Genomic DNA, 27,739 nt, shown 5'->3' with positions numbered 1-27,739 from the left:
ACGTGAACCCGAAAAAAAAGGAACCCACGCACCAGCGCCACTGCCAGCTCGAAAAGGCGGCAGAATCGCCCAAAAGACACATCTCCCACACCACCCACCGGGAGCGGCTTCGGCGTGGAAACGCAAAAACACACCCACCCACGGCACCCACCTTCCGGGCGAGAGCACAAACCCTCTGCCCACCGAGCTCGGCAGTTTTTCTTTTGGAAATTGGACGCAACGTTCGGGTGTTTATGGGTGTTTCCGAAAAAGGGGAGAATGAAAGCGCCCCGGAAGGGTGTGCCGAGAGAAAAGCGAGAAAACCGCCCCCCCCTTCCACCCAAAAAAAAAGAAAAAAAAACCACGCACAGACTCGCCCGATGTCGTCGTCACCGGCTCGTGGAACATCCCCTTTCCGGAGCCGCTTTTCGGCCCCTCGGTGGTGGGAGGGGGGGGTGGTGCAGGGTTGGGGACAGACTTCCGGTCGGTTTCAACCCGCCAAGGGAAAGCGCTTTGGCAGAGCGCTAAAAGTTCGCCGAGCTCCACGCGCGTCCGCTTCGCAGGGGCGTCGCAGAAATGATGCGAGTTTTCCGAAGGTTTTTCCACCCGTGCATCCCACCCACGCCCCACTGGGGTTTCTAGTTTTCCATCGGCAAACAGGACGGGTTTCTATTTAGCCCCCGTTTTTTTCCGGATCCGAAACCGTGCTCCGAGACACGGCTCCAGGGTCGCCGGAGCTGAAACGTGGTATCGCAAGGGTTCGTCTTGCAACGGCCCTACCGGAGACAGAAGGCTCCCAAAACCCACCCACTCTCGCCCGAGGAGGGAGAGATGTGTCTGTTTTATTCTTTTTTCTAACAGTTTTTTCTTTGCACTTCGTCTCACCCCACTCTGGGCCAATCGTTCCTTGCGTTTCGTTCCGGCAAAGCGCCACAAACCGGTGCTGGGTGTGTTTTCGGTGCGTTTTTTCTCGCGTTTTCCAGCGAACGGGTCCTTGTTTGGGAGGAGTCCCTGAATGAACCCCCACCGGTGCGGTGCCTTGCCAGCCATAATGTGCAGCCATTTTCGACCGGACGGACGGGTGGGATGATGAAACGGCGCAAACCCAACACGGACACGCCGTGGAAGGTTACGTCGCATTCCCTGTTGTTGGTGTTTTTTTTTGTTGCTGTTTGTTGCCTCGGCTCGGCCTTCGGGACCCCGTTCGAAAAGCGGGATTTCTTTGAGCTGTTGGAAGTGCTGGCTTTTTTTTTCGTGTCGTTTGCTCTCCATTTGAAGATTGAAGCGAATGGGGGCTGTGTCTTAAATTTTCTCGTCCGCGGTCCCCACGCAGAACGGGAGCAAAATGGTACGTCGAAGGGACCTTCTCCTTCTTCGGTGCTAATGCGTTACTGGGAGTGGTATGTCAATGATGCAACTCTCCTGTGGCCAAGAATTGCATCTGGTGTTAAAGATACATTAACACAACCGACGACGGTTCATATCTCACAGGAATCGGCATAAGATTATTCCATAAGTAGAAATATTCGATGGCCTTCTATCCATCAAAATCTTCGTCCTATGCTTCATATAAAATTTAATTATACTTAAAACAGTCATACTAGTGTAATGTAGTATGTTTTCTGGCAAGTTAAAGTACAGAAAATTGCTAAACCAGAAAATAATGGGCGCTGAAGATGTGTGCGATGTCTTCATTTCATTTAGTTATTGTTATACATAATTAGATTTTTTTGGGACAAAAAAGGGAACTTATGATACATATTAGTACTTGCATTCATTTGTAATTTTGTATGACAAATTATAACATTTTTAACGAAAAAATTAAGTAGAATAAGAATCAGCTATAGGATGAATGATAATCAGTATTTTTTGCCTTTAAGAAAATTTAAAATAATCATTAAAATAATGAGATGTACGCTTTAAAACCATTTCGAGACGACAACTAGCATAACGGATGTTGTAATGGCTATATCTAAGTGAATACTCAAGAAATGCATTTTCACTCGATAAACTCCTCATATCCAAGGGAAATGCTATAGCACTTAAAGCCCTTCACCGCAGCATCGAGATACTCGTATTGCCTTCACCTATATTTCGCTAAAAAAAATTTAACCCCAAGAACGATCTAATGCCGGTGATAATATGTTTCCCAATTCAACCACACACCATCTCGTCATTTCGCAAATACGGCCAGCAAAATTCGATATTGCACGCCATTAGATATCAAATTTTCACCACCATTAACCAGAATCCGGGCAAGATTTCGGCATCCGAGAAAGTGATACACCAACGCAGGTGTCCGCTCTCGGTTCGGGGGCGGATTGATTTTCGATTAAGTTAACAAACTATAGCAGACGAATGACGGGCTGGCCAGTGGCTGTTGGGTAGCGGAATTTTGACGAGAAATTTCATAACCACATCTCGATCGGTACTGAACTAAGAAAGGACACTTTAGGCTGGGGAGAATTGGAGATTTATCAGATTTGTTTGATAATTTTTTGCATTAGTAAAGTGGCCTTATATTATTCGTATACTTTCACATCTTTTGAATGTCCTTCGATGTGAGCCAACCTTTTCTATCTAACATTCCCTATTCACGCAACGCTCTGAGCGTTGCTTTAAAAACGCAGCCTGCTTCGATCCCGTGTACAAAATCGCACAAGACGCACAAGTTCCAAACGGCACCAGTTCTCAGCAATCAATCGAAACATCATCGGGGCAGGTTGCACGGACGCCAGCACCATCCATGGGCAATGGAAAATAATCAAGCTCCTTCGCACCCCAGGCTCGAAATGCCAACCAGTGGAACGAGAGAGAGAGACAGAGAGAGAGAGAGAGAGAAAGCGAAAAACACGAAACAAAACGCAGAACTGCAGTTGCAGTCGACAGCATCGAAGTTCATCACGCTTTGATGACTTCCACTCGCTTGATCAGATTACAGCGAAGGGTCCTTCGGCGACAGGACGAACGCACAACGCACACAGGTTGGCGTGGAAGGAGTAGGAAAAGTGAGTGAAAAAAAAAAGAAATCTCACACCCCAAAGTAACGCGGCTCCTCTCGTTCGTTTCGCGGGCAGACACGCTGGTAAGGAAAAATCGCCGATGTCGGCAGACGGCGCGACCAACGGCCAACCAAAGGCGTCCGATGCATCCGTGCCACGGTTCGGTGGCGTCCCGTGCGCTTAATTGTGTTTGATTTTTTTTTGTCTTTTTCGGTGCAGTCTCTCCTTTCCCGGTGGCTCGTTTGGCGAATGTCCGAGGGTGTACCTTTCTAATTCCAAGCCGTTGCGTTCGCATCCCTCGCATCCAACGAGCGCCGGAGAAAAAAGGGGACACTACCTTCGCTTTTCGCTTGTGTGCTTGCATGCACTCGGCGTGCACCCGGTAAGGACATTCGAACCGGGAAAATTCGAATTCACCCACCACTCGGATGCAGGCGAATTGAGCACGACGCGTACGCAACGTTGACCAGCGGGTTTGGAAAGGGTTTTTCCGTCGTCCCGAATGGGTCCGATTTTTGCCGCAGGAACGCACGGATACCCACGGGACACGGTCGGGAAGGACGCACCGTTGCCCAAAACGGTTCACCTTCCCGAACGGACCGTTTCCAAGGGGAATAGCGAGAGCACAGGAAAAAAAAAACCCCGTCATCATTCCTTCAAAAATGCTCTCTCGCCTTCCACCCACTAGCGTCCCGGGAGGCTTCTTGGAGGGTAGAAGGATCCGGCAGAAGCCGAAGGGAGGTTGCCATCGGCAACCAGGACACTCTTCGTGCTGCTGTCGCTGGTGCTCATAGTTTCATTTGATTACGCTACCGGTCGTCCCTGTCTCGATCTCGATCCCGGGGAAAAGCTCGTTCAGTGTGGGTGATTTTTTTGTTGTTGTTGTTGGTTGCCCTCGTCCTGTTCGTTCCCTCGCAGTCCACTCGCAAGAAGTGGTGCGGGAAAATCGAAGCACCACGGTGGACGCGTCCTTTTTCGTCCCTTTTTTCGGGCTTCAACGAAGGTGCCCACCCCACCAGTGCGGTTCGCTTTCCACGAGCACGGGTGGATGAACGGACCGAAAGTGCTGCTTGCCTGGCAACAACAAGGACACGCCGGGAAAAACACCGAAGGGACCGAAGGCAGCGAGTGGGTGGGTGGTTTGGTGAAAAATTTAAAAGCATCCCTCGTCACTTTTTTCCCGCCAACGCGACCGGGAAAACGCGCTGGCACCGAAATAGGGTGGCTCGGTCGCACGGGCTAGGACGGGGTTTTTCCGGAAGAAAATGAACGACCCGCGATGCAGAGTGGCGATGGTTTGTCGTCGTGGCCCACGGGAGTGCCACCCCAAAATGGGACGAATGGTGCGATATGAAGCCTGCCGCGCGTAACGATGGCTCTTCGCGAAAGGCTCGACAAACAGGACTCCTCCGCGTGGTGGGAGATGAGTTTTCCATTCCGTGGCACACCGTGGGTGCTTTTTGTGTAGGGGGGGATTGAACGCACGCCGGTTAGGGTGGCACATGGCTCTAAATTAAACCAAGCGCACCGTTTCTGGCAAAACAAGCTCCCTGCGGTACGGTGTGCTGCAAAAGTAGTGTGTCCCCTGTGGGATGAGAGTGCCACGCGAATGTAACGGCTAGTCGAGGGTCAGTTTCGAGCGCATGATTTGTGCAACAAAAGTGCACCGTAACCTGAACGAGTAGTTGTGGCTTAAAGGTGTCGAGTATTGTAAGAGGCAGCGATTTATTTGAAAAACAAAAGATCCTCGCACAAGTTGAAAATGGGCTATTTGACAGTTGATGTTTTTTTTTTGCATTCAAATGTCAAGCAAATCAATAAAATAATATCCATGTCAAATGTCAATTTCGCCGCATTTTTCCCAGGTTGCTTGAATCGTTCTTCTTTGTCTGTCACATTTGACTATTACTGTAATTCTGGGGATTTTTTTTTCTCGATTAGCATTTCATGTGGATCCTTTCGCATCCCGAGTGTCACCCGTGCGCTACCTTCGGCGGGTCCGTGATCGAATGCGGGAAAAGGCATCGTCGATGGCACAGGACACAAGAACGCAAACCCCATCCTTCGTGGGTTTCGTGGGATTTTCGAGCGCCTAGGCCATCGAAACGACGAGCACTTCTGGAAATTTCCAGTTCCCGACCCGGTCCCAAACTGTTTATGAACCGTTCGACGAAAACGGGTTCCGCGAGTGGCACGATGTCCTCGAAGGACGCTTCTGATGATCGTGGCCGTACCGTTTCCGCGAGACTGCCCAACCGTGCTTGGGAAAAGTTAGTTTGAATCAGTGGGAAATAAAAAACAAGGCAGAAAAATCATGTGACAGACACTGAATTCTAGCATACCTTGGCTGCATTACCGCGGCTAGGATCGAGTAGTGCGAGTGAACAGCGTTTGTTTCGACGATATGATGGCCCTTCGCTTTCGTAGTTTTATTTTTCTGTGTGTGCCGAGAACTCGAACATAAGTACAGTGCTTGAGGATGAAGGATGGAAAGAAAAAATACCCTCCCCCCCACTGGATGCTCTAATAAAATTTCATATTTTCGTTCCTGTCGGGTGTTTCTACATTTTTTTTAATGTGTTTTTTTTTGCCAAATCGTCTCCATTTAGTCACCGTGAAATATTCCACCACCAACGGTGCGCTCGGTTGGCAATTGGCGCGTTGTTCGGTCGTTCGTGGGTTGCCACATTTTTAATACCAAATTTCACTCACCACACGCTCGGTGGCAAGAATCGTGGGCTATCGGTCGGCGTGGTGGAGTAAAAACCTTTTCCCAACCGTAAGCCAACGACCCAACGTCAGGAGAACGGACGAACATTATCACCCACTCTACTTCTTATCGGGCTTATTTTCGGGGGGATTTAAAAAGAAATCCCGCCTGAGGTGTATGTGTGTGTGTGTAGGAGTGAAAGGTAGAACGTCGGGAAATCCTCCAACTTTGGACCCTCGGACGAGCCGGTTTTTAATTCGTCAAGCAGCTCGCATGGAGCGGTTCCGTTCGTCCGTTCTGAACCGAGCCCCGTTGGGTGAAGCTCAGGACGTGGGTGAGTCGGTGCGGGGTGAGGCTTGATAAAACATCCGCCCAGGACGCGGTGGTCAATGGGTGGGGCCCAATTTTTCCGTGCCGCGTCGCTATCTTGTGCCCCGAGCGTCGAGGACGAGAGCCGAGCCCGTAAAACCCATTCGAGCACGGAGTACAAAATGAACGGAGGGAAAAAAAGACGCGCACCCGTAGCTACACACACACAGACACGCAGGACACAGAGGACGAAACACCCGAACTGGAAAAAGCGACATTCCTCCTTGGAACCGCAGCGCACTCCGTTCGCTTCGCCGAGCTCATCGCCCGTCCAAAATGAAGTCGGGGAAAACCCTGGGTCCTGGGGTCGAGAAAAAGGGCGGAAAATGCGCGCGAGTGGGAGGGAAACCTTTTTCCTCCGACCTTTCCCGACCGCTTCACGCGTATTTTTCCCCTCACCGGCCCGTCGATCGATGGCGGGGTTGGCGCTGGTATCCTTTATTTTAATTTATTTAATTGTCTAAAAAGGTTTCACCGTGCCCCGGGAACGCTGCCGCGACGGAACCAGCGCACCGGCAGGACCCGCTTACTGTCCGGGCGGCGTAGACGAGCGTTCGGAAAATTCGTCCCCCGGAAGGGACCCGCTAAGGGCTGGGATGTGTGTGTTTTTTTTTTCTTCCCTTCATTCTGGTTCTCGCTGCTGTGGCTAGGGGGACGAAAAAAAAATACGTCCCTGCTCCCGGAATCGGCGGGCTGGACGAAATTTTATAAATACAGTAACGGACCGGCTTGCAGGTGGAGCCGTCGGCCGGCACACGCAAATCCGTTACATTATTCACCTTCGTAACTAGACCGTTGTTGTTATTGTCGTTGCGGGACGGATGATAAATACGATTTAAAGTGCGCGTTTCAAAAGCAAGACACCTGTTGTTGATGTTTTTAAAGCGAAAAACGATTAATCAGATGGAATATTTACTCTTCCATTTATCTAGCTGAAAATTACTTAGTAAAGCAGCACAACAAAACAACCATTGCGGAGATTGCTGAGTGCATATTTTTTTAGAAAAATTCAATTTATATTGCTTGATTTCGACAATTATTCGATAATTTTACTCCAATGCTCAGAAAATCCCCAGCATAAAAATGACAGCTGTCAACTGGCCCAGCCATTGTGCCGGGTTGCTTGGATTTTGCAAGCAAAAACTATACCCGTGGCAATAACTTTCGCTCAACTAATGCAAGCGATAGCACACGAGTGTGGAACAGTTCCAATTATAAGTAGGAATTTTCCTGCCCACATTTCCATTTCTAATCAGCCCCATTTCGCATCCTGCCGCTTTAATTTCTGCTCGGGCGCGAAATGTGTTCGAAAATCGGCACTCCACTGTGCACCATCCCACCTAACCACCCAACCACCCACTCAACAACCCACCCACCTCCAAGGAGGCACCACGTGGAAAGAGGTGAAAGACTTTTTCTTCCGGGCGAAAAGGGACCCCGTTGCGATGGAAGGTTTTCGCTACTCCTTTTTTTTTGCTCACTGGGTTTCCCTCGCTCATATTCCACTCCCCCGCGTTCCACGTCCTTTCCTACGCTCGTGAAGGCTTTAGCAAGCGAGTGAAAGGGAGAGAGAGAGAGAAAGAAGAGAAGAAAAAAACCGATTCGCCTCCCCCATCCACACGGGTTTGGACGGAAGAGGTTTTTCCACTTTGATAAAAATAAAAATGTCCCCCTGCCCCTTTCCAACCAACCCCCCTCCTCCCACCCTCCTTCCCTCTCTCCCACCCCCTGTCCGGCCTGGTGAGCAGCGCGGAAAACCGGGAACCCGGACCCGGGCCCGGAAACCGAGGAAAAACTCTTTCCCTTCGATCCAAACCTTAGCTCGCGCGCGTACTTTTTTTTTCTCTCCTTTCTCCACCCTCTGTGCCTTCATTCCTACATTCCGCCCCTCACGCCACCGTTTAGCGGGGGTGGGTGGTGGTGTTTTCGTCAGTGCTTGCTTTTTTTACCACCTCCTGGCGCTTCACCTCCACCGGGTCCAGACCTGGGTTTTCTCGCCCCGTTCAATATTTTTTTCCCCGGATACGAGCGGTTCCATTCCGTGTCGGAACCGGCCCGAAAAGGATCGCTCCTTGCAGCCACGTGGATCGGGACGACGGGAAGGACGGGTAGCGGTAGCGAAGGGTGGTAGGAGGAGAAGAAGAGGAAGAAGAAGAAAAAAAGGGCATAATAAAAGAGCCGAACCCACGCCACCGGAAAGGGTTCATCTTTTCACCCTTATTTCCAGGCGGGCTTGCGGGTTGGATTTTTACCCGTTTCGTCCACCCCCCGTTCAAACCCCGTTCCATCGCTTTCCCGACCATGCACATTAGCGCCTGACGGTGGTGGTGGCGATGGGTGGTGGTGGCAGATATAATTTCCCATTCCCATCCTCGGCACTCGGGGTTTTTACTTGCCCGAACCCACCGCGTAGGGTGGCGAAGCGCAACCCTTAACGGAAGGAAGGAAAGCGAAGCCAAACACACACACACACACACACACACACAAGCACACACACACACACTCACAAAAAAACCCGCCACTCCGACGTAACGGTTGGGATGTGGTCGAGTCCGCGCTGCCACCGGATCGGACGGGGCCAAAACCGGGTTTGCCGCAGTCTGGAGATTAAAACAGTTGAAAAGGATATTTTTTTACCCTCCACCCCACCCCTTTTCTCTCCTTACCCGCCGCTAAAACACAGCATCCCGTTGTGTGTGTGTGGGTGGGTTTTTTTTCTCCACCACCACCCACCTCTGGCCTTCTTCGCTATCGGAAAAAGCGTGGATCGGTCGAGAAATCGCTTCGATGGGTGTGAGTTGGCCCGTGGCCGCCCTCTTCCGGCGTATTCTCTCTCTTTTTTTTTGTCTCCCTCTCTGTGCACCCCTACCCCCCTCCCCACCCCCCGGGTGTGTGTGTGTGCCGGCGGCTTTTACCAATTTTTGTCGAAAAACTCCTTCCCGGGTGCTGCTGCTGCTGGTGCTTCTTACCCCCGTTCTTGCCGAAGGACCCGCGTTCTGGGGGGGAAAATTGGGACCGGGAAAAACGAAAACGGCACAAAACCCTTTTCGAGCCTTGGAGGGTTCGAGCTGCGAAACGGGGCGCAGTTGGTGCGCGCAAAAGCTTTCGACTGGCGAAATTTATTTCCCAGACTCACCAGGGATTGGCTACCTTGCGTTCGGCATTTTCCTTTCGGCGTCCTTGGCTCCTTGCCTTCCCCGGGATCGAACGGTCGCCCTTCGCCACCGGTCCAAAAAGGAACGCAACGAGGGGGTGGGGGGAAATCGGTGGGGGTGGGTAGAAAGCGGAAAAGAGGGTGGCAAACAAGGTAAGACAAAATTCAAACACAACTTCTCCGAAGATTGTTTAACAACCTTATGTGCCTATGATTTATTATTAAGAAAATGTTCTTCAAGAAGCGAAACCCACCCACCCACACCCACACACACACACCCGACACACGACTCCACGTATGGCGGCCAGTTCCGTCCCGTTCTTGGATCGGGGAACCGAACGAGAACCCCCTTTTCACCGGGCCGATGTTCTCCGTTCCACACACACACGCACATACATGGGTGAAGCACACATACACCACCCACTCCCACCCACCCCCACCCACCCCCACCCCCCACCGAATCACCATGAGCTCGGTGGGTTTGGGGTGGGCCCGGCCGTCGTCGCATCGGTAGCAGTTTGTCTCCCTTTTCGGAATCGAAACACACCCCGAGGCTCCCGGGGCCACCCTCTCCTCCCCCCTCCCTTCGTGGCCACTCCCCTCCTCCACCCATAACTCCGAGTCTCCGGTCGTTGCCGCCCTAATAAAGGGGGGAAGTTGTTTAATAAGACTGCCTGGGCGCCTGGGCAGCCTGGGGGTGGGTCTCTCTCTCTCGGCACCCGTTGGGATGAGATCGTGGCCCCCGAGTGGGGTGGCTGGGTGAATGCAGCCAGCGTCTTCGGCTTGGGATGTCGAGATCGGCTACGTGTGTGGGTGTGTGTATGTGGGTGTTCATACGGCCACATAGGAGGCATATAGGCCTGGCACTACTTTCCAACGACCGGCGACCGGAACCGAGGGCCGAGGATGCCACCCCCATCGCAAGGGTGGTTACCCACCCCCCCGTTCAGTACATGAGCACCCGTGTGTGTGTGTGTTGGTAGGGTGGCTAACGGGATTGGAGCCACCCACCGGATCGGGTCCACCCACACCCGGAAGACGATGCTGCATCTTGCGTTCAAGACGGGCCACCATCCACCACCCAAACCCACAGTCCCGAAGAAGCTACCCTCTAAAACCACCCCACCCACCCACCCACTCAAACGTGCGCTTGTGTGCGCCGAGAGGTACATGACGGACGGTGTCCCTGTGTTTGTGTGTGAGTGTCCGTGTGCGTTGTCGCAATATTGCCTCCCATTGGGTGGCTTACAAAACCGGCGCCCGGACACGGTCAGAACCGGATTTCCACCCCTTCCCCTGGGGGGGGGGGGAGGGAACGTCATTCACCCCCCGCCCCCACCTCCTTCCCCACGAAACCCCTGGTGGAAAATGGGGGGTGGGTTTTGTCCATTTCGAACACCCAGTTTTGTTGCACCCCTTCACTGGGTGTCTGTGTGCCTGTGTGTGTGTGTGTGTGTGTGTGTAGAGGCATAAGTTCCGCCATTAATTCTCGCTGCACTGCACTCCCCTTCCCCCCCCCCCTCTCACGGACCCCGAACCGACGGTGTCCCTTTTGGCCGACGTGAGTGATAAACAAAACGTGGTAAATGAAATTTTATGTTCGCCGTTGCGCCCCGTCCCGTTTCCGCAGGCCCCGCGGACCCCTTTTCGAAACCACCCCCGCGCGGAAGGGGGTGCATCGTGGTGCACCAGCATAGCGATGCCATTGCGCATCAGCGTCACCACAACGCGGCGCGTCAAAGGGATGGGGAGGAGAGTGGGGTGGGTGCGTAGGGGGGAAGGGGAAGATGATGCGCCAAAGGGTGGCTGGTGGGTGACCCCCCGGGATGCCGTTTCCAGCACCCAAATCACCCTTCACGCGAACGATGCGTACGATGCCTGTGCGAAGGGTTCGAAGAGAGAGAAGCAAAAAGAATCCCTGCCTCCCACGCACTTCCTCCCACTGCACCGCCACCCCAACCATAAACGCACTTGGTTGTCCGCCGAGGGTGGCGCTTTTTAAAAATGCACCCCTGATTTTCCGATTGCATCTCGTGGATCGTGGAGTCAAACCCCTTGTTTTGGTTCCACCGGTCGTCCGGAGACCGGGCCTCAGTACGGGTACAGGGAGGTTGATCAGAGGGGAGAAGGCGAGGGGACGATTACTTTTTCACATCTCCAAACCCTCCGGTCCCCTTTCGGCATGTGCAAGTAAAGTCCAATTTATCACACCACGAGCCACGAGGGAGGCAACGTTTCGTCCTTCGCACACGGACGTGAAAAATCCCAGCTCCGACGAGGATCCCCGGGCAAAAGGATTCAACCCTCGTGAGCGGTGACCAAAAATCGAGCGCGAACCCATGCACCGTGCCATGGGCGAGAGCTCGAAAAGTGCATCCTGGTGTGTTGCCGCTAAGGGATGCAATTTCCGGGCCACTCGAACGCCGTCCTTGCAGTTTGCGTGGCGCAAAATTGGAAAACGATTGGGCGCACGGTTTTTGTTTTGTTTGTCTGGCCATTTTTCGTTCGAGCCGCCTTCGGTTGGGTGCGTTTTATTGGCGCAGCTCAATGGAGCTAACTCGGGTTGGTCCTTTAAAGGTGCCGGGAAATGCGATCCGACCGTCTGGGCGGGTTACCTTTGCTCTCTTTGGTTCATTAAATCAATGCCACGAGCGCGAAGGGTGCGTTGACGGGTTTTTCTTTGATTTTATTTGTTTTCGAAACAGAAAACCCAGCGAGCTGCACAATACGATGCACTGATTGCACGCGCTCATCAGACTGCAATTGTCTTTGCGATGGGCGCTTGTCGCGTCGAGTAAATTCCTTACACACGCAAACGACGAACGTCATCGATAGCTTACTCGAACGACGGAAAAATTCGATTCAAAAGTGCCAGGGAAATGGAGCACGACGCCTCGGTAAATATGTTTGAAAAGTGCATCCCCTGCAAAAAAGCTGCAACGCATATGTCATATCCCGTTACCAAGGCAACCAAAACCACGGTCAATCGATCGATCACTCAATATCATCCCGCGTGACAGCGGCATTTCACGCGCCTACTGTGTCGTGTCATCGTGTTCGAATTTCAGCCTCCCGTTGACAGGTTTTAGCCAACCATTAGCGTCCACCCGGCACTACACTAAAGTCAACCCATCGAGCGACTTCCGGTTCCGGTTTCGTGTATCGACACATGCATACATGATGTGACGTGTCCGCGTGCCTCTGAAGGGACAGCGAATTAGTGCGACCTTTCGGCGAAGACGTTTACAAACCCCTCACGGCAAAATCTACTATCGCGTCTCCACTGACCTTTCTTAATGCCGGTCGTCTTCTGGTGGGTGGGGGTTGCTTCCAAGGAGTCTACTCCAAAGAAAAAGCAAAGGAAAACCTTTACCATCGATTCAGGCACACGCTACCCAGGTATGGGCCGTGCGGTGCGTTATTGAAACGACGATAAGTGAAACGTTGAGCATTTTCTCGAAGGGGCCCCAGAGTCCGGAGTTGTTTCTGGTCATTAGGAGTCGTCTCGAGGAGAGTTGCAACATCACCAAGTCACCCTTCCGCCTGCAGTTGTGCGGGGTTCTTTTCTCAGCTCTCGGGCGTTTCTTGGCCGGACCGAGCGGGCATCCATTCGTACTCGTTAGCTTGTTCTCGGCAAATCCTGCGGAGTGGTACTCGGAAGCGACTGGCCACTTGCATGGGCGGGTTGCTTTGTCCTTGATCGAAAGGAGGCGATAATTTAAGTGGGGTGCAATCTTGGAAGCAGCGGTCCGCACGCATGTCGGAAATGCGCAATAAAAAGATGCTCATAAGATGCCCATCCAGCGGTCAAGAGTGTACGGGTTGCAATTTGAATGGGTGCAGGAGAAATGGATGATAGGAAGCATATGTAATGCGGCTCATTCGCTATTTTCTTCATCATTTCTGGATTTATGATACAGTTTAAAGCATAACAAGCCTTTGTAAAGCTATCAAAAGTTGGTTCACAAAACAAATCAGTATGGCAATTGAATCTAGAGCGGCTAATTCCTCCAGATTTCAGAGAATTAAATAGAATAATCATCAACTTTTGGATAATTTAAGTGAAAGTTCCCATTAGCAAATTTGACGAGTGAAATAAATCCAATACTGATTTAAATTCACTTCCATCGGATACATAAGTATTTTTGAAATGAATCGATTCTAATTTACACAACGCCTTGAAGCAACCCATCCCAATCCAGCAGTAAAAGAACTCGTTAAAAATCGTTTCCAAAACTCGCCACCCGCCATTTTCCAGCTCCACGGAAAAGTGCACCGAAAAAAGGGCGCCATAATTCGTACCTCGCCGGCTGCGCTGCCTAAGCAAAAATCGCAATCGCAAGCCAGACGCAAGTAAGTGTTTTAATTCGGTTGATTGTAGAGCAAACCTCCCCTGCCAAATGAAACAAAATAAAAAAAGGTCGTCCACAAATCCGGCCCTCGTCCAGATGAAGCTGGCCCTCTGGCAAGTCCTTCGCTTCTATCCTTCGTCCTTCGTCGACGCCGTCGTCCTCACACGCACTTATGTACGTCCTCGCTGGGATATGTGAACGCTGGTGGTGTGGCAACGTGTGGGTGGGAAAGCGAACGAGTGGTCGTACAAACCACCCACTCTTCAACCCTCCCACACACATACACACATACACGCGCACACGTACAGGATACGAGAGATGCAATCTGGCTCGCCAGCCAACCGAATGACCGTTCCCGGGGTCCTGGTGGTTGGTGCTGTTTTAAGAAAACACTCCAACATTTCCTTAAGATTTCCCACTCCAGTCAACCCCTCGGAGGATGACCCAAGCAGATCCCCTCCCTCGTCCCCCCTTCCCCCGCTCTGCACCCTTCTGGGCCCGCCTATTCCGGATCTTCCCCCTCAAAGAACGCTCAAGATTGGCCGAGCGACCGAAGGCGACCGTATCGGGTCGTTCTCGAAGACGCTGACCAGCCTTGGGTGGTGGATTTGCTCAATCGTCTTAGCTTTCTCACTCACCCCCCCCCTGGGGGTGGTAAGAAAAGGGCGCTTAAACACCCAGGACCCGGGTCTCTTCGAAGTCCGATCGATTTTTCTTCCCTGACCAGCGGCACAACGCACTAGCGCACCGTCCGGGACCGGTTTTCGGTCAGCTCCCACCCAACGAGGCGGAGGCTGTGTTTTTCCAGCACTGACTTTCCCGCTCACTCTTCAGACGCCCCCACCCTCGCAACGCTTGTGCTCCTCATTATCGTGCGTTCGTGCGTCGGCAGAAGCCCGCTGCTAATTGCCTTTGTTTCCTGGCGCTTCTCGGCTCGCCGACCGACCGCTTTCTTCACGGCTCGATCCCCACCATCTTGGAGGGTATTGTGAGTCCTCCTCCAACCCCTACCCCCTTGGGGGCATCCCACCACCATCCTGCCGTCCAAATTAAATTCTTCGCTCCTTATCGATCGTGCGTCTTGATGGCCCCCATTCTCCAGCGTCGGCCTTCGCCGAGTGCGGAAAAGGCAAGGAAACCGACCGGCAGAGCGAGGGATGTTGAACATTAGCGGTGGCACCTTGGCACAACCCACACCCACACCCCCTGGCCGGGGAATGGGAGTGCATAAACAAAACGACGCATCTCATTAGCTCCGTCCAAGTGCACCCATGCGCAATACGCCATGCAACCATGCGTGCAGGGTGCAATCGAAACCCTGAAGGGTCCCATGTATTGCACGGACTCGTGCGTGCGTGTGTGTGTGTGTTCGTGCGTCAGGAATTCAGCTTCCAAGGCTTGGGCACCGCTTGGGTTGGGTCTGGCAAAGGGACCGAGAAAGGGCCGGCACAAGACGGAAGGATAATTTCCTCGCCACAACAGTCGAATGGCGGGGAGAGGGTTTGTTGGGTGGAAATGCAACTGCCTACGATTGACTGTAGATTAAAATTTTCCAATTCTCTCTCTCTCTCTCTCTCTCTCTCTCTCTCTCTCTCTTTCCAACGCATATCTCCCATGGCCAGTGGCTCGACGGAAGGAGCGAAATTGTTTAACAGATTCGTCGAGATTCGCACGAATTAATCCCGCATTTTGGGATGGATAATTTAGAGCAGTGCAATATTACATTACACGTGAAGGGATTTAAAATAAATTTTACTACACAGAGTGAAAAACATGCGAGGATTCCGAGAATGAACTCAATCATGGAGCCAAGAAAGAATTAAAAGCAGAAGCTTTAGGTTTAATTTTTAATCTTAAGCTTGTTCAATGATTTCATAGTTATTTCTTTAAATTGTTATATGTATTTTACATGCAGCAAGAACTAAATTTCAATCAATGACGATAAATTGCCAATTTTTGGGAAAGCATACAAGCGTGTTTAGCAGATTCTCAAGAATAAATAATCTGTTTGATGTCACAGTCCTTGTTCTTTTTCTTTTCGCCACTTTATTTGAGTGTTTTAGCTGTAGGAAAAATCAATTTTATAGTTCTCTGTAACCACAGCGAATAATGAGAAAAACGCTCCACTCACAAATAGCTTACCCGAAAAAGGAGCGCCATTTTTTAGTGAACCATTCTTGTACCAACCCCCACCAAAAAAGACGCTCCATTTCGAGCGGGCATATGGTACCCACCGCATATCCTTCCGAGCAGCCTCCCGACTCCTGAAATCCTTTAACTTTACCCACCCGAAAGTAGACGGTCCTTTCGTGCGGGCGTCTTCTTTCGCTTTTCCCACCCATTTCCACGAAAATTTGCACTCTGCACCGCGTGGAATCGGTCGTCTCCGGCAGCAATTTCAATTATTCTCGAAACTCCCGTCACCGTTGCCGCACGCCGCAACGACATGCAGGAAAACTTTGCCAGTGCAACGGTTGAGCGATTTCTTCAAATTTCCCAGACGCTCGACCGTTTGCCCCGTCTTGAGGTGTGCCACCCCAAAAGGAACCACCGAAGTGGGGTTCAAGTGGCCGCCGGTCGAGCGGAACGTCATCGGGCCGTCACAACAAATCGGATCGGCGTGCGAGGGTGGCCAGAAGCATTTTCTTTCCGTGCCCGTGCGGCATTCCTTAATTTTCGCATCTTCCCGTCGAGGTTAGCCACGCATCGGAAATCCTTTAGCTCGCTTGCTTCAGTCCGTTTCGCCTGGCGTCATGCACAAGGACGAAGATGGGCTGGAGTTTGCAAAGAAACCCTGCAAACTTGCCCCAAGAATGTTGCCCTCGCCAGAGAGCACAGCAAGGGAAGGATAACCGGTAACCTTTGCGCAAAGCATGCAAAGTGTTTCCTTTCGCTTCCCTCGACTGGTGTGGTGTGGTGTGGAGATTAAACGAGAGTAGCCCCACCACGCTCATCGAATCATAATCATATTTTCTTCGGCTTCGTTGCAACGGTTGCCATGGTAACGCAAAGGGATCTTTTTCCCGAGCCGATGCGAAACACTTTTGTGACGTTATTTTAGGGGGTGTAATATTTCCTGCTTTTTCTTTTTACTGTCGCGGTTGCTGGTGTGCTCTCGAAAGAACACACGTTTAGTTTTCGTTATTTGGTGTGGAAAGAGGCGCTGTTCGATGGAAGATGGTAGCAAACGAAACGAATATTATGCACTCGAAAGTGCTGCTCGTGCGATTTATTTCATACGACCCCTGAGCCGATCAGCGATGAATGGGAGTGCCTTAAGAGCGAAGGCCTTAAGATTGCAAATCGATTTCAAGTGCATACCTTGCATGATTACGCTGGAGTACGTCTTATTGAATTATACTCATTTCATTTACCACAAACCTTTGGCAACAAGATTAAGCTGCTCGTCAACTCGTGTGCATTATGTATCCTTACGTTCAATGTATGAACATGAGCCTGCGGAGGTTTTTCCACGTAAATCAAAATTAAAAGCATATAAAAGAAGCCTACAAATTATTTGTGAATTCATCCTTCACAGAACCAACTAGTACGTTGACATCCATCGTAAATGAAAGGTCGATATTTCCCACCAACTAACCAATCGGTTTCGGACGTTCCTTTCGATCAGGACCAAATAACGAAAAAAAAACCATCCTCCGTAATGACGTGAAAATCCACACACACAAAAAAAAAACAGGAAAAATGCACCCCCGCACACACACACACACGCACACACGAGGTGAGGCCAAAATAGGTACAAATTGATAGTAAACAACCTTCCGATGGTCACTATTACGATCGGCAGCGGAGACAATCCCAAAGCCTCACCGATCCCACTACGAGGGCTTCGATTTACATTTGGCCAGGGTTTACCGATTTCGCATCCAATTTTTCTAACCCCCAAAACCTCCATAGAACGAACCGCTTCGGCGGGGGAAAGTCCGGGTCGGAAAAGGCCTTTCGAAAATCTTCGTCTTCGCTGCGAGCGTCGCCATTTAGAGGCAACCCCAAACGTTGCCGGGGTGTTCCGGGTTCTGTCACATTTTCCCGCAGCGTTCTTTCGTTTTTCTCCCATCGAGCCATCGGGTGTTATTTGCAGGAAAGTCGTCCCATCTAGCAACCTGATGCCACCGTGCCTGGGCACCGAAACCCTCGCCAGTTGATCCTTGGACCCGATCCTTGGCTCAAGGATTCCGAGACACTCGCTCAAGGATATATCTCCCACTTTCCACTCTGACCCGCGTCGCGACGGGTCGTCGGCCAGGACGTCGTTTGCTTTCCGGTGCTACCGGTGGTGCGCCATTCCATTCGCATCCCTGTCAGCCGCAGGGATGTCTTCGCGTCGTCCTGGCGTCTTTTGGTCCTGGGTGGAAAGTTTTGGTTTCTTAGAAAATCATTTATATAATAAGACCTCGGTCGGGAGGATGGCGATGGTGGCGACATCGATGACATGTGTCCTGCTAAAGTCCACCCGTGTCCAGAACCACCGGAAGAGTGAGCGAGATGGCACCACCGAGGGATGGAGAACTGGATGTTGAGCTCAAACAAACAAAAAAAAAGAAAAGAAAACAGGGAAACCCTCCGAATCGAGGACCTTCGAAAGAATGTAATCGAAAGGAGCCATCCTTGGCCACCCACCGGCCAAAAAAGGGGGACCAACTCGCAACGTAGACTCCTCCCCATCGCTCCAGCCCTTTTGTGTGGGTGTGAGGGTGTGTGTGTGTGTGTGCCAGAACTAGGCTGCACCCTTCCGAAGGGTCAGTTTTGTGGGTGGCTAGCTTGGGTTCGGGATCAGGATCGGGAACCCGCTGCCAACACTGCAGAAGCCCAACCCCATTCCTGGAGCCTGGTAGTGGGAGGCATTTTGGTCGGTGCTTCTGCAGAGGCACACACACACCGATGGGGGTTTTGTGCGCGTGGACAAGGATACATTACCCAGCCCGTGTCCGGGCGACGGCACAGCAATCTGACCACCATCTGAGCTCCCGAAATCCCTCCCAAAACCCACCCACTGCAGGTCGTGCAGGAGAAACATCAATAAGAAAAGCGAGAGAAAGAGCACACACACACGCGAGCACACATACAATTCCTTCACAACCGAGACTGAGGAGGGAATTCGCCGAGGGGTTTTCGTGCGGTCGACCGAAGTGGGTGGTTTTCGAACCGATGAAACACCACCCCATCTTCGGGGTGCATCTTCGGGACCGGGGATGAAAGTCCGGCTCCGGATGTGTACCACTCCCTCATCACACACCCCACCCAGCTCCCCCCGGGGGGGGCCACGGGATCAAACATTCCAAGACGCATGAACGGGCCAGGAGTCCTGCTGGAGTGAGGGCTTTCAAGGAAACAGAAGACTGCTTAAGATTAAGGAGTTTGTGGGTGAGCATACACCCACAGTCTCCCCCCCGGCCACTCGGGTGCTCGGGTGGGTGGGGGAGGGATTTTCTCCGGAAAATGTGATCCTTACCCGTGGTCCACCCGTACCTCCCAGCCCCTTTTCGTCCTTGGAGTGGTCAGCCAGCCAGCCAGCGCGGGTCGACCCTTTGGCTTTGTGATGCGCCGGTAAAAGGGCAACCCGGATGGTGTGGGTGGGTGGACGGACGCTCCGAGAGAGACACGATGAGATGCATGTTCTAATGCCTTCCAACCCCTTTCCCCCCCCCCTCCTCCCACCCTATCTACCCTCCCCCCGCCGTCTCCAAGACGGTCATTTAAAAGGGACGGCACATACTTCACGGCAGCAGCAGCAGCAAAACCCATCGGGGTGGCATCGGAAGGCAGGCAGCAAGGCAGGGAGTTGCCCCCGATTTGCCCTCCCTTTATCCACCCCCACAACCCAGGCACCTGTGCCAAAAGTGCCCGACAACCGTGGACCGGGGTGCGTCTCGTCTTCGAGCGTTTTCGGTGCGGGAACCGTTTTTACGGGCGCACCGGAACCGGACCAACGGTTTCCAGAATCCTCTTGCGGTTTTTGCTTCCTCGGTGATGGTGGTGGTGGTCTTTTTTCCATTTTCTTCACATTTTCTTTTTCTTTTCCTTTTCCCCTGTCGGGCTCATTTCCAGCGCCCCGTGCCCGTCCCGTGCGTTTGCTTTATCACCGTTTGCCCCCGTTTGCACCGTTACTCCGTTGGTTGGTTTCCCTTTCGTTCGCCCTGCGACCCTGTGGGAGGGGTTGTGGTGGTGGTGGTGGCAAAGAAACGAAGGAAATATTCCCTCTTTTAATGGGCCGGGACGGTCGGACAGCAAGCTGCCAGGCACGGATGGAGGTGGGCTGGAAAAAAAACCTCTCCTGGAACGATGGGTGGACAAACGCAAAGACATCCTGCCGGTTGGATGCCGGTCTCGCGGGGGGGTGGCGGAAAATGGACCAGGACGCAAGCCAACCGAGAAAAGAAGGGCAACCAGCATAGCTAAGCAATAGGGAATGGGTGGGAAGAAAAAAGTGAAAGAAAAGACGAAAGAACACCACCACCGCCTTCGTCAACGGAACACGCCCTTTCGAAGGCGTCCTTCCCAGCGGATCTTCATTTTCAGCTCGTTCCGGTGAGAAGGGGGGTGGGGGGATGTCTTCCCCATTTGGGAGAAGAAAATCCTCCCTCTCCAGCCAGCCAGCACCCGGGTACCGTACCGATCTGACGCTGGCAGGAAGAATATGAAGCAACTTTTCGGCTCCGAAGCGTGTCGTCTTGCTTGTCTCCTGGCCAAGGGTACTCCCCCCATTAAAGAGTCCCTGCAAACGCCAAAGACAAAAGCTGCAGGAAAACCCTGAAGGGCCGTGGATGGGTGGAAAATCAATAGCCCGGCAGCACGGGTAGGGAAGCGATAACGGAAATATTTTTCATTAGCGACCGTCCCCGACGGTTCGGAGCGAAATGGCGACCGTCCCGAAGGACTCTAGGGGTGGGAGTTTTTTTTTTGTTGCCGCCATTTTTCGTTCTCTCTCTCTCTATAGCGGTCCTCTTTGCTGGATGGTTGAGTATAATTTATGGTCGCACTTTAAGAAGCGAAGCGCGGCGCTTTAGAGCGATCCCGAGAGCGTCGAGTTAAAAAAAAAAGAAACCCCCACCAACCAACGCTAACTCTTTTTTTTCGGACGGGTAATGTCCGGAAAATAAAGGGAGAAAACCCTGCCCTCAATACGCCACAGAAAAATGACCAAAAAAAAAGAAAACAAACAGTCCGCCTGCAATACGTGCAATTTCCCGGATGTGGTCAAACGCATGCTCTTAATAACAAGCAAACCAAAACAGAAAAAGAAACGGCATCCGTCCTTCACTCGGCAAGCCCGGAAATGCCAGCTCATTCTCACGCTTCACGGCTTCCCAAAAAACCCCTTTTCGGTGGAAAACTTTCCCACTCCCGACAGCTCCCGATGAGAATGAGCTGAAGAAGAAAGAAAAATAAAACACAAATCCACCCACCCATCACGCTTCCTGTGGCTCGATCGATTCCCGCCGAACGCCGGGAGCCGAAATTACTTAAAAATTATTGTTTTTTTTTATTCTTTTCTGCTGCCACCACCAAAAAACACGGTGGAGGTGGAAGAGAATGGCCGCCCGGGAAAAGGGGAAGCGCCCGGGAACTGAGCTCAAGCGACCGGTTGGATATTCGGTTGCCGAAACGACGCCTCGACGGTTTCGAAGGCAAAAACCAACCAACCACCCCGGAAAAGAAGCGCTTTCGTAAAAGAATTTTCCCCGGACTCCCGGGAAAGGGTGGGGGGGGACGGGTGGGGGGCAGTGAGCGGGAAAATCAACCGAAAAACCTTTCAATCCGGCCTTTCTGCACACTTTCCCTTTGGCGTCCTCGAGCTCGGATGCTTCGGTGTTTGCTGCTTCTAATGCTTCGATTTCTACTCCTTTTTCCCTTTCCTTGGTTGACCGGTCTCGGTTTCCTTTCGGGAGGGGGGTGGGGTGGGAGAGGGGACGAGTTTTCCTTCGTCTTGCTGCACACACACACACACACACACACGTACACCCACAGCATCCACCCAAGCACCACCCAAGAAACTGTCGAGAACGAACCGGCCGTGAGAGCTACCGGTTTCCGGGTTTTGCCACCCACCTGCAAAACCACCCTGTAGGGTGGAAGTAGTGGGGGTAGGGGTGGGGTGGTTCGAGTTTGAGATTTTCCTCAACCCTTCCTCCCCACCCCCCACTACTTCCACCCCACCGAAACTCAAGGCGCAAGGATTTGCGGCCGTATATAGCAGCGCTCGCTAAATAGAACCGCCTAGCCCGGCCCGGGAAGCAGGCTACACGAGGGTGGGCCGGGTTGCGGGGAATGTGCGTCGAATCACTTCCTGTACGCTCTCGCCACCACCGCCACAGCCGCGCGACATAAGCTTCCCCCCATGTCCGTGTTCTCCTACGGCTTCCGACCGAAAAGGTTATGTACTCGAGCCGGTGGCCGGAAAACTCTCCCCTTTGGCAGGGAGAGCGACGATCCCAAGGACACGGTGGGTGGGTGGGGTTGGGTGGTTAGCATAATATTTCCCCCACCCCCACTCCTACTGCTCTTGGCGCCACCATGGAGACGGTTGTCGCCTACTGACAGGCGGCCACCGTCAACGTTCTCCATCGTTCCGACGGGGGTCCGTTCCAAAAACCCGGGGGCTGCTGTTTCGCTCCAGCGAATGCGGCCAAGCATTCGTGGGGGGGGGGTTTTAATCGAACCGTTCGCGCACTGGGGTGTGAACGACGTCGAAGAGGAAGGAGAGAAAAAAATTAACTCCCACCTAACAGCACCCCTTTTTTTTGGCGTTAGGCGCGCGCGCGCGCGTAAGAAAAAGCGCATTAGCGCCATTACGCGCGCGCGGTCACAGGCCTGACGGATGGTTTCGGGCGGTCGGCACTTGAAGCGGCCGTAGCACTGGCAGTAAAATCTACTCAACACACAGTGGCCACGTGCGAGACCCCTGCGCCCATTATTGCGTTCTCCCTGGGGGCGTGCGAGTCCTGGTTTTTGGCTGGCCGTGGAAATGCGAGCGATGGGATGAACGGGGATTTTCCCTCACAATTCGATGTCGGCATCGCGTAGTTCCGGTGAAAGTTGTCACTCGAAGCGTTTCGCTGGGAGTGTACGCTAAATGACCGAGAGAGAGAGAGAGAGAGAGAGAACCTCTTCCCGTTGCGGTTGAGCTGAATTAAATTTGCAAATAATTGCAGGGGAACGATTGAACGAGCGATAATAAGTGCGACGGGAAACGAAAAGGGGGTAACGCTTAAAAAGTTAAAAGGATGTAAGATAACCCTTCAGTGAAGGGAAAACGGATGCCATGTTAAAGCAAATGCGTTATTCTGATGCGAGTAAATCAAGCTAATAAGCGTGGCGGGTGTAATGATGGCGCAATGGATGCGAAAGGAACCTTGAACTTGTGGAAAAGCTTGATGGACATTAAATTCCATTGGTATTGATACACGTTTCTTGTTATTTCGAAAAGTGCGAGTTCCTGTTGCAGATACGTTTAGAAAAAATGATATAAAACACTCTCTTAATGGGTTAAAATAAGCTAAATAAATGTATCATCATCAGCATCATCAAATAAAACATCACGTTGAGTAGCATATGATGCAATGAGTAAAAAATTATCCTAAAATTCTGAATGCCAACCGAAAAAGATAGACACAAATCACACCCCATTGCCCTTTCTGTTTCATCGACAAATAGATTAAAATCGACCACTCGCATGCATGTAAATCGATGAAAAAAGAAATCAATAAAAGCTCCCCGAAATGGGCAATTTACAAACATCGAATCCGTTTCCACACCACACAAATTGCCCGTGAAAACTGCTCACATACGTCCGCGCTTTGGAAAAACGTATGGCAAATGTCCCATCCGGATCCGCCATTGAGTGCCACCACATTTACGTCCCGTCCCGAGCTGACCCCTGTGGAATCGCATTAATTGGCACCAATCCGTGACCCGTCCGGGACGTGAACATTCGCAGGGCGCCAAATGAAACCGTACTTGAGTACCGCCCTGCAAGCACGACGAGCCCTTGCGTCTTGGACAAAAAGGGCAAATGTGATTGGCGGTGTCAAGGCGCCCGGAACTACCTGCGGCCTGTTCTGACCCTTCCGTTGTGACCTCGGTGGTATTGGTGCCGATCGCGGAACACTAACCCGCTAGGAAGGGTCACGTCAAAGGTCTTACCGTGGTAGAAAAAAAACCCCATAAAACATTGACGTGTTGTGTTGGTAAGCAAAATGGGCATGTTGTAATTGCGAAGGCAAAAGGAAAATGGTCGAATACCGTAACTATGTCACAACTGAGAGGCACAAAGATGATGAATGGTGAAATATGCTTTTGTGTTTTGGAAAAACAAACAGAGTGTAAGCTAAATAATTTATATTGAAACTTAAATATTTTTACCATAGCCTTAAACCAAATGTAATATCTCTTGTGGCTTATTTATGAAATTGTTGTATGCCTATATAATGATTAAAAATGTATGCAAAATGATCGAAAAAACCCAACTTTAATTGTATCGTCGTTATCGTTTAGTTAATTATGTACAATTTGCATATTAAATCTACGTTACATCAATATTAAAGTAAGCAGTTAAAAAGTACAAATAAGCAATCTCTTTATCGTTGGTCATAAAACCAATTCAAACTGCCAGCTTGCGTGAACAAAGCACGTCCCTCTTCTAGTGGTTGTACAGCTGTTGCATCGTGAAAAACCCGTAGAAGTAGTAGAAAAGACTCACCATGTTCAACGCATCGTCCTCCTCCAGCCCAAAGTCTCGTCTCGTCCCGTCGGCTTTCGCTTTTCGCTTTTCCTCGCCAACTTTCTCATTGCAATTGTTGTTCAACCCCACCGCACTTTTGTCCCGAAACCCACCGCGATCACTCGCACTTTGGCCACCAACGACCATTGCACCACGAACACCGCCAAACGCCAACGAGGCGTCCGCACTAGCGGCACTCCGGGATCGCGACATTCGCACATTTTCCGGCTTCACTTCAGCGCCAGACGCGCGTTTCAGCGTTTCGCAGGACGTCGGGTCCTTACGCGTCCCGTTAGACTTGCCGTTTTCGTACAAACTCCTCAGCAGCTCGTAGTACCGGAGGTTCGCGGCACTGGCGCTTTTCGATTCCGCCAGCTCACCACGAGCCGTGGATATCCTTGCCAGCTCACAGACCGTACTGTTCGCCGGTGTATCGTCGCCGTTTGCATCGTCCTCGCGGGATCGTACCTTGAGGTCCGCCTTGGGCGAGTACACTTTGGTGGTGAGCTTCGAGCATTGGCTGCACAGCGACAGGAACTTGGTGACGGCTTCCCTCGGCAGGAAGGCGTACGTTTCGGTGATCTGCGAAAAAGTCAAACGTCCGATCAACACAATGTCCTTTTGCGGTGGACGCAGCTTTCGTACCGTGCGATAGGTGCGCTTCTGACCGGCATGTCTCGTGGCTCGGCTTTCCAGCGACACGTGCACACCGTAGATGATGTCGAAGAAGTTCTCCACCACGGCGACTTTCTTGTACGGTTGGCCAGGTTCCTGTGAAGGATACGTTTATTGTTGTGTGTGTGTTTTTATTTTGGTATGTAGCCCAGTTGACGGGCTAATAGAGCTCATGCATTACCAAGCCTCCGCTGGGGGCGAACAGCACGCAACCGTCGTTTTCTAGGATATTATGGTGGGTAAACAGGTCCTGAAAATTTCCCGGCTTCGATGTGGTGAATCCTGCACAACAGAGCACGAATGGTGTTGGTTTTAAAATGAAAGAGAGTAAATATTGCAATCATTTGTATAATACGTGACTGTAAAACATTATATTTCGAAACTTTTAGGATTATTAGGCACTAAAAAGTGACAGTTTTGATTATTTGTACTCCATCCAATAAATTAAAAGTTTAGTTATTATCTTCAAAGCAGTATTATTTTATAATTCAATGAAAGAATTCTTTAAGAAGGATTTCATGATCATGTAACAAATCTTTTGCAGAAGAAGCCTTTTCGAAAAGGCCTAGAATTCTTTTCAAAACACATTAATTAATATAAAGTTTCAAACAAGCGTGCAAGCAAATCCTTTTGAATTATCACAATTTGATGGGTCCTAAGCTGTACGCGAGAATTCCTTCCCCATGATATAAAACATTACATCACTACCGTAAAGCCTCGTTTTCCTGCGAACGCTTCCAGGCGCCCGCTCCTTTGCAAGGATGCTTCATTTCCTCGATTTGCTATTAAAATGGGGCTAATTTGCATTTTCTCCGCAGGGGCCCGCTGCAAAAACATCAGCCTTACCCTTCGTCTTCACCCAGAAGCGAAACTTGGAGCTGTCGGGATTGTTCATCTCCAGCCCACGCAACGTCTTGATGATGCGCGCCTGCTTCTTCAGCGTAATCGTTTTCGTCTTCGCCCGGTCGCCGTACGTCCGTATGACCCACGGTTGGAAAATCTGCCCATCCCATCGTCACCATCGTCGTTGTCGTCGTTGTCGTCGTCGTCGCAACCGCCAAAGCCAAGGATCGTCGCGTCAACGATGGGTACGTGAGCGTAGGACACCAACAGCACAAGCACGGTTGCACACACAAACACACGTACCAGATAAAATAATGGAGCAATAGAAAGAAAGTGCAGAAGAATAAAAGGGAAAGAAAGGAAGAAAAAAAACACAAGAAGCAATGTAGCAACACATCGGCCAAAACCGGGAGTGAATGAATGAATCACGGAGTGAATGAATTTAACGAATATTTGTGCAATATTGCAGGGCCGGCTGAAGTGGGTGGGAGGGGAAGGAAGGGGGGGGGGGGTCGGAAAAACTAAACGACTGTTGAATGCGCCACTCAACCCCAGCACCGGCGTGCGGGAAAGGACAGTTCTCCCGAGCCGTTCGTTCGTTTTTCCGAGGAAAAGCGAGAAAAACGCAACCCCGAAGCGAAATAGAAGGCCACCCGTGGAAAGAGATACCCATCGCAGCAGGCCGTGATGTGGGAGAGAATGCGCTTCTTGCCAACCGGTGAGCGGAAAATCTCGTGAGAAAGAGAGTGCAAGAAAGAGAGGGAATGAACGAGTGAGCGATAGTGAGAAAGAGATGGCGCAACAACAGAGCGCGTTGGATTGGGAAAAACCTCAAATAGTCATTTGTGGGTGGAAAACGGACGTTTGCATGCAGCGGACGGATAGATGGATGGATGGTTGGATGGATGGATGGTCGGAAAAACGGTCTATTTACTTCAAACATCTGATCACGTGTGTAGTCGTATTTCGGGCGCTTGTGACGCTGCTGCTGCTGCTGGTAATAGTGCGCGCAGTTGCTGGCCGGCTGCTGCTGTTGCTGCTGCTGTTGCTGCTGGTGTTGGTGGAGCACCGAATGTTGCCGTGGCGCATTCAAATCAGCTGTTCCGAGTGGCGTGGATTTTTCGCCGTTTTTCTCGCCCCCACCAACAACGGGTATTGATGCACGCACACTACCGCGGTAGGGCACTCGTTTGCCGGCCACGTCCTGCCGTGGTTCGTTGCCTTCCGTGGGGATTTTCGATGGCGAGCGACTGTGGGACAGTTTCTTGGAGTCTTCGTCCTCGAGTTCGTCCTCGATCTCATCTTCGTCCTCCACCTCGTCGGGTTCGTCCTCGTCATCATCATCACCGTCATCATCGTTCTCGTAACTGTCCTCGACGTCCGATGGGTCCCTGTAGCGAAGGTCCTCCGTGAGCCGGCTAACCTTGGCCAAGGACGAGTCCGTTGACGAGCTGGATGAGGACGAGTGTCTCCTTCGTTTGCGAGGCGCACCTTCCACACTTTCGCTAGCCGGAGAAAGTCCCTTCCGTTGCAGGTTGCAAGATCGAATCAAAGTCTGCGAATCCGGTAGAGGTTCCATTGGGGCGTACGCAACCTATCGAGGACTCGCAAACAATCTAATGCCGCAACCTTGGTTCGCGAAATACCGATACATTCACACACACACAAACTAAGCAAACGATCGCATGCCAAAACACATGCAAAGAGCAAACGCAACAGATCACGGAAAGAAAAGAAAAATACGCTACACACTCCGGTTAACAGGCACAAGAATTGTTAGTAAATGTACAACCAAACGATCAGTAACAATTGCTAACACTCCAGTTACACACGGTTCAAAATTAACAAAAATTCACTACTAAAGACCCCACACAACACAAACGGCAAACATAACACGAAAAAATGGGATAAGAAAAA

General features: G+C 51.4%; 1 protein-coding gene across 1 annotated transcript in view; it reads right to left on the bottom strand.

Annotated features, from left to right (window-relative positions):
• LOC128724006 (nucleolar protein 4) overlaps positions 1 to 27,401 on the bottom strand; it is a 53,542-nt gene extending 26,141 nt beyond the window's left edge. The window contains exons 1-5 of the mRNA XM_053817772.1: positions 26,757 to 27,401; positions 25,826 to 25,979; positions 25,161 to 25,261; positions 24,950 to 25,075; positions 24,284 to 24,886 (exon numbers count right to left, since the gene is read on the bottom strand). Of these exons, the coding sequence (XP_053673747.1) occupies positions 24,284 to 24,886; positions 24,950 to 25,075; positions 25,161 to 25,261; positions 25,826 to 25,979; positions 26,757 to 27,401 (1,629 nt within the window). The remainder of the gene's footprint in view (positions 1 to 24,283; positions 24,887 to 24,949; positions 25,076 to 25,160; positions 25,262 to 25,825; positions 25,980 to 26,756) is intronic.
• Positions 27,402 to 27,739: the final 338 nt, after the last annotated feature.

The sequence above is a fragment of the Anopheles nili genome, chromosome 3, assembly GCF_943737925.1.
Source record: "Anopheles nili chromosome 3, idAnoNiliSN_F5_01, whole genome shotgun sequence".
Classification (NCBI taxonomy): domain Eukaryota; kingdom Metazoa; phylum Arthropoda; class Insecta; order Diptera; family Culicidae; genus Anopheles; species Anopheles nili.
This window is presented reverse-complemented; position numbering and strand designations above follow the sequence as displayed.